Source organism: Brachyistius frenatus, unplaced genomic scaffold (genome assembly GCF_029030835.1).
Source record: "Brachyistius frenatus isolate BFR_SWC_R1_liver_20210118 unplaced genomic scaffold, ASM2903083v1 Contig_56, whole genome shotgun sequence".
NCBI classification, from domain to species: Eukaryota; Metazoa; Chordata; class Actinopteri; family Embiotocidae; genus Brachyistius; species Brachyistius frenatus.
This window is the reverse complement of record NW_027210655.1, coordinates 190,640-197,597: the sequence shown is the minus strand read 5'-3', so window position 1 is coordinate 197,597 and position 6,958 is coordinate 190,640. Positions and strand designations below refer to the sequence as shown.

Here is a 6,958-nt window from a genome sequence, read left to right as displayed (position 1 = left end):
CGATGTGCTGCTTCGTTGACAAAAAGAAGCAGCTCAAAGGAAAAGACTTTAAAAAAGAAGCTCAGTCTGTTGTGTTTTCCTGATTTTTGACCTGATGGTTTAATTTCATCACTGAAACATAAAATAGCTGCAGGTCTTACAAACATTGAATTCAGCTCCAAAGGTTTAATTAAAAAAAAAAAAAGTTCTCTTCCCTGCTGTCCTCTGTAATTTTACTTTTTATGTCCATTTGCAGACATCTAGATGTTAAACTTTTATAACCCAAAAAAAGGGGATTATTGTGAGAGTGGGTCTCTGAAAATGAGAAAATATCGTCAATTTCAGTCAAATCTTGTGAGAATTTGTAGTTGGTTAATAAATGCATACCTGTTCTGCTGTTTATTGGGGTCCAGATCATATAAATGTTTTTTTGTTTTTTTTATCAAATGTCTTTATGTGCTGCAGATATAATCAATTATTCAAAGCCCTGCTGCTTTTTAATCACACCAGGCATGATCGTAAAACAAGTATTGACCTCAAAAGTCTCAATTTCACTCATTAACTCTGCAGAAATCCTGCGATGTAAAACGTTTCAGCTGTTTACAATCAGTGAGTCAGACAATAACGCAGCGTCATCTTATCTGAAGGTGCAACCTGTACAAAAGTTACGGATCGCAGCTCCAGAAGGCAAAAATCTAAATACTAATATGAAGACGAATGTTGCACGACCACCAAAGTGTAAAACACTTTCACAATAGTTCACCTTTGGCGCCCCCCGGTGGCAGCATCCATAAAGACAAGACGAGATTTGCTCTCTTAAAATCCTATTTTGTCATTTTTTTTTAATCAAATGTGAAGATACAGGAACAACATTTATTCACGTCTAAGCGGCGCCTTGATTTGAGTGCTTGTGAGATGATTTTCAAAAATATTTATTAATTTTTTTTTCATATTCTGTTATATCTATATTTACATTTCTTCATTTCACCTTCATCAACTTGAATTTCTTATGCAGTTTCTTTGCAAATTATCTCTGAACATTTCTTGTTCTTCTTCATTTCCTGTTCTTCTTTTTACTCGTTGCATTTTTTTTTGTTTGATTGTTTTTCAATTTTATTGTTTCCTTTTCAGAATGATTGTCTTTTCGATCTTGCTATAACATCTCCACCGTTGTTCCTTATTTTTGTTCAACTACTCCATCCCTTCTTTGTTTGTTTACTTGTGACTATTAAAAAAAATATTACAGCAAGTCCAAAAGATATTATCTCCATTTATGATAGAAAAATCAAATATATAATGTAAATACCATTTTAATTCAATTTTACATACAACTTTTAATTAAAATGTTGCATATTTTTAATGCACTAAAACAAAGATGTTATTTGAAAACAGACAGATTAATATATCTTTATAGGGGTATCATGTATTTTTAAAATGTTAATGTTTTTATGATGTTTATGCTTTTATGGGAAGTTTCTGTGATGTAATAGGAAACATCGGCCTCACGGGGGCGCTAAAGGGCAGATTTATGTTTTTACTCTCAAAGACACTCAAATTAAAAGTTTGTGTAGGGAGTGCAGTGTAGTTTCCCTTCAACTCACCATGAGGGAACAAATACTTCACCAGCGTGGAAAAAGACACGTTTGTTTTTTTATATGTGTATGAGGACACGTAGAAACCGTGATGTAACAATACTCTATTACGAGTAATAAAATCCTGCATGAAAAAAAAACAAAAAACACAACCCAAGAAAAATGTAGAGAAAGTAAAACAACTGGTTTCTTTTAGTTGATGATTAGCAGCAAAGAAAATAAAGCCGAGTTCTGATCCACAAATCGTGCTTTCAGTTTTTTGGACTTTTCTAATCTTAGATTTTTGCTGAGATGTTGGATCGGCACGTTACAAGTAAAAGTCCTGCATTTACACTCATTCACATACTTTTTGCGGACGTATAAGCAGCTAACTTTTACAATTTTAAGTGCTTATTTGGCAGAATTTCTGCCCCTGTAACTGGTATAACAACCTGCCTTGTTAATAATAATTCTGATGTCAGTTTTATTAGTGATGGTGACACATTTACTTCAAAACAATGCTGAGGCACTGATACTTTTTCCATTTTTTTTTTCCATTTTTGTATGTATAACCTTCATTTTAAAAGCAACTGTGAAGGAAAAAAAAAACACTCCCAACAGTGTGTAAAGCAGCATTAAATGAAAATACTCAAGTGCCTCAAAATTGTACTTATAGCCCCCCCCCCCCACCCTTCACTCTCTCTCTCTATTTTGGTGCTTCCTCGCGCTGCCAAGCCCCTGACGTAATGCTCCGCTGTTAATGATTAGCATGTGGAAACGAGCAGCGCGAGCCTCCCTACGTCAAGGTGACCGAAGCGTAGCCGGAAGTAGACTGGTCCTGCCTTCAGAATAAAATCATCATGCTTTTTTTTTTTTTTTTCTTGCAAACTCATGGAAGATGTGCAGCCCGCTTGCACTTTACTTGAGTATCAGCATCTACTTTACACCTGTACTCCACTACATTTCAGAGGCAAAAATGGTCTGTTTTATTTCATTACATTCATCTAATGACTTCAGTTAAATGACTTAAATTAACATAACATGACATAACATAACATGTTATTCTATAATACAAAACTTTATTAAACCCAGGGGGAATTTGTTTGCAAATTATTTTGATAATTGCGTGATTGTTTTAGTCAGTTTCCAAACCAAAACGGCTTCATCAAAGAGAATATTTGGTGTTGTTTTTAATTCTGTATATCATTGTATACTAAATTAGAGGTGCAACAATTACTCGATTAAACACTGAGTTGATCAACAGAAAATTAATGACCAAAATTTTGATAATTCACTAATTGTTGAGTTTTCCATTTTTGTGTGAAAAATGCAACAATTCTGATTGCAGCTTCTTAAATGTGAACATTTTCGGGTACTTTTTCTCCTCCTTAATAATACATAGAATATTTTTGGCTGTGATGCACTTTTGTTTTTGGGAAATACAATTTTCACTATTCTCTGACATTTTAAAGACCAAATGGCAAATAGTTTAATTAAGAAAATGATTGACAGATTATCCAATAATACAAAAATAATCGTTAACAAGTCACCCTGAATTAAATATTTTGCTGGTTTTGACAGTTGGTCGAACAAATCGAGGTATTTAGGCACAGCTGTGACATCGTTTACATTTATTTACAATTCAGTTAGTAAATTGAAAATAAAATAAGAAACAAATTAATTTATACAGAAAATCTCAGCACGGACTAAAAACTGAAACGAAGAGTTTTGCCTCGTTAGGTGGGAATTAAAAAAAAAAAAAAAAAAAAAACCACACCGCGCTTCCGAACTTTATTTTGAAATCCGTAACCGGAAGCTGCTAACCGGCGTCGGGCCCGTCTTGACGGTGGTGTTTTAGACCAGAGGAGAACCGTCTGCTGGGAGAGAGACGAGAGGAAAAGTTAGTCAAGATGGCAAATCCAACAGACCGGGAGTGAAGGGGCACCGCTCCCCCCACCATAAAAAAAAAAAAAAGAGCTGAGTCTGTCGCCCGTCCTGAGACAAACCCGACGATGCTCACCGGGCCAGCAGGTAAGGAACCGTTAAAACTCGGTAACTTCCAACCGTTTACCGTTTACTCCGCTGAAGTTCCTCGGCTGACGGTTTTTTTTTTTTTTTTTTTTTTGGTCCACTCTTCATTTTTTTTTTTTTTTTTTTTTTTGCCTCCAAGACGAAAAAAAACGGGAAAATAAAATAAAATAAAAAAATAAAAATACCAGTCGTCTATCAGAACCGAGCTTTTTCGAGCTCGGACCGGTTCTCTGACGCCGTTTCATTCGACCGTAGTGTTTACGTTATTTATTAACGGTGTCGTGTCTCTAACGGTGTCGGGACTCTTTCTTTCTTTTATATCTTAAAGTTGCTCCGAGGGTTTTTTTTTGTTGTTGTTTTTTTCCTTCTGTGGGGAAAGTTCTCGATAGAGAACCCAAAAAATAAATAAATAAAAAATAAATAAAATAAATAAAATAAAACCGGACCGATATCGACACACATATTTTATTCGTTGTGTTTGATACTGACTGCTCACGCGCACGCACACACACACACACACACAGTCATATCCGCCAACGGTCATCGCGTGTGTGCTGATGAAGCAAAGTGACAGTTATAGACAGCGAGCGAAACGCTCGCGCGCTACCGGACTCGTGCTCTCCGGTCTCCGGCGAGTCTTCGGCTAAACCGGCGCTCCGGTTGTTGTTTTAAAAAAATAAAAATATATATATATTTTTTTTATTTCTTATAACCTGTCATTAAAATAGCGGAGGAGGGGAAGTGGCTACACACACACACACACACACACACACACACACACACACGCACACACGCACGCACGCACGAGCCGCCCCGTCGGTGAAATAATTCCGGGATTGCAGCGCCAGTAGTAGTTACCGGACAGCTGTATTTTTAGGAAATGGGTGGATACCACAAACGACGATTTTATTTTTTTTTTAATTTATTTTTGGTCTCGGCCGTGAATGCCCCACAAAGCCTATAAGGGCGGCAGTGAGGCGACCTATAAATGCAAGTTTATTTTTTAATTTTTTGGGGGGGGGAAAGGGGGGGGAGGGGGGGGGGATGCAGCAGCACAAAGTCTTGCAGAGCTGAAGCAATAGGGGGGGGGGGGGGGGCACGAGGGGTCATTGCACGTGTTTTAAAATAGAAGTACACAGAGATATTTGACTGTTAAATATGCTTTTTTCTTCTTCTTCCTCCCCTGACATCCTCCTCCAGGCCGAAGAGGGATTCCCTGAAAGAAAAAGGAAAAAAAAAAATGCCTGTGAAGCTGATGTGACACAGCCCCCCCCCCCCTCCTCCTCCTCCTCCTCCTCCTCCTCCTCCTCCCTCCCCTCCCTGTGTGCTCTGGAAGAAAGCTGACTCATCAAATATCAATCCCTCTGAGAGCAACTAAGCAGACGAGGAGCAGCTCCTATCACCTTAATGCCTAGCTAGAAAAGCACCTCACGCACACACACCTCCACCTCCACCTCATCCTCACCGACCGGAGATTATCAGACAGGAGAAACACCCCCCCTCCCCCCCCCCCTCCTTCCAGTCCAGCAAAGGAATACATCCAACATCAGGTGAAGCACATTTTTTTGACCCCAGAGACGCCAACAAACCGCCGCAAACCCTCCCAAGTGTATTTATTTATTTATTTATTTTTGAACATAAAACTGCCCGCGTCCCGCTTCTAGGAGTTTTTTTTTTTTGGTCCTCTCTCTGAAGCCCCGGCTCGGGCTTTTCCCCGTCTTTCCCCGCCTCCGTCCCCGCCACGCAGACCATGATGTTTCGCGATCAGGTGGGAGTGCTCGCCAGCTGGTTCAAAGGGTGGAACGAGTGCGAGCAGACGGTGGCTCTGCTGTCCCTGCTGAAGAGGGTGAGCCGGACCCAGGCCCGCTTCCTGCAGCTCTGCCTGGAGCACTCCCTGGCCGAGTGCACCGAGCTGCAGGTGCTGGAGGGGGAGGCCAACAACCCAGGTAGGAACCCGCTCGAGCCTCGCCGGCGTATCATCCGCCGAGATGCTTTTACAGGCATTTAAGTTATCTCTCCGACCTCGTCCTGTTTTTTTAAATATTTTAAATTTTTTTATTTGTTTTTTATTATGAAGTCAATGAACTGTGAAGCGATGACCTAACACTGCGTTGAATTGTCATTCGTCATTTTCCAAATAACAATTGGAAACACTTCAGTTTTGCTTCGGCAGCTCTTTGTTGTGAATCAACAGCAGTCGTCCTCTTGAATCGGAGACATTTCTCGTTATTATGTTTTGCTGTTAAAGAGTCGTATTATTTCCGTGTCGGGGCAGCGCACTTCTTCTGTTTTTCTGATCCGAAAGAAAGAAACGCGGCAAATTCACAAATCTTGACAATTTCTTGTGTATTTTTTTTTGGCCCCCTAATTTGGTGAATTCCAATGAATGTGAGGAGCGTGTTTTCCCAGCGGGACGCGGTCGGAAAAACACTCTGAATAGACTCCCAACAAGAAGGAGAAGACGTTTCCTGTCTGAGGCATTCCTGCAGATTCCTTCAGTGGTAATAAACTGCTGAATCATGGATGGTGTGAAACTGTTGTGCTGAGTGTGGAAGAGGAGGAAGAGGAGGAGGAGGAGGAGGGGGAGGGGAGGAGGAGGGGGAGGAGGGGGGGTAGCAGCAGCGTGTCGGCTCAGCTGGTGACCGTGGCCAGTCGGAGACGTTCAGTCAGCCTGTGGTGCCGTTCGCGCCTCCTGGGTTGGTATGGTGCCAAAGGTGTGTGGGGAGGGAGGGAGGGGGGGGGAGGGGTTCTGGCTGAGTTCTTGTTGCATCAGACTGCAGCGTGGGCATGGAAACAAAAACCTTGGCAACCGACATGGGCTCATGAAAAATAGAGTGAAGCGCCGCTGCGACGGAGAAGGAAGCGTCCACGCGTACCCATGGCAACAGCCGCACGCAGTAACACATCTGCTTTGCTTACAGTTGAGGGGAGGGGACGGAGGGGAGGGGGGCATAAAGGGTGACACACACACACACACACACACACACACACACACACACACACACACACACACACACACACACACACACACACACACACACACACACACACACACACACACACACACACACACACCATAGAGTTTCCAGTGGGCAGTGGCGTCATTTCATCCCGGCCGCTCTTTGCTCTCGTCAGATAAAACCGAACACATCAAAGCTCTCTGTGAGACATTTTATTGATCCTCCCGACGTCGGTCTCACCGAGACCAGAACCGAGTGAAGAGACGGGGCAGCTAGCGGAGCGGGTGGACGTCTTCTTACTCAACATCTGAGTCTTCTTTGAACTTTACACTTTGTCCGCTGACTCAGCGAGACGCTCGTCTCACAATCTTCGCGGTGATATTTATGTCAGTCGTATTTCACTCTTATCCTGGATGG

General features: G+C 41.6%; 1 protein-coding gene across 2 annotated transcripts in view; it reads left to right on the top strand.

The window, feature by feature from the left end:
• Nucleotides 1-4,858: 4,858 nt before the first annotated feature.
• Nucleotides 4,859-6,958, top strand: part of samd4a (sterile alpha motif domain containing 4A) — a 46,262-nt gene continuing 44,162 nt past the window's right edge. For both annotated transcript variants that reach the window (XM_069705435.1, XM_069705434.1), the window contains exon 1: nucleotides 4,859-5,527. In XM_069705435.1, coding sequence (XP_069561536.1) covers nucleotides 5,332-5,527 — 196 coding nt within the window. In that variant the 5' untranslated portion in view covers nucleotides 4,859-5,331. The remainder of the gene's footprint in view (nucleotides 5,528-6,958) is intronic.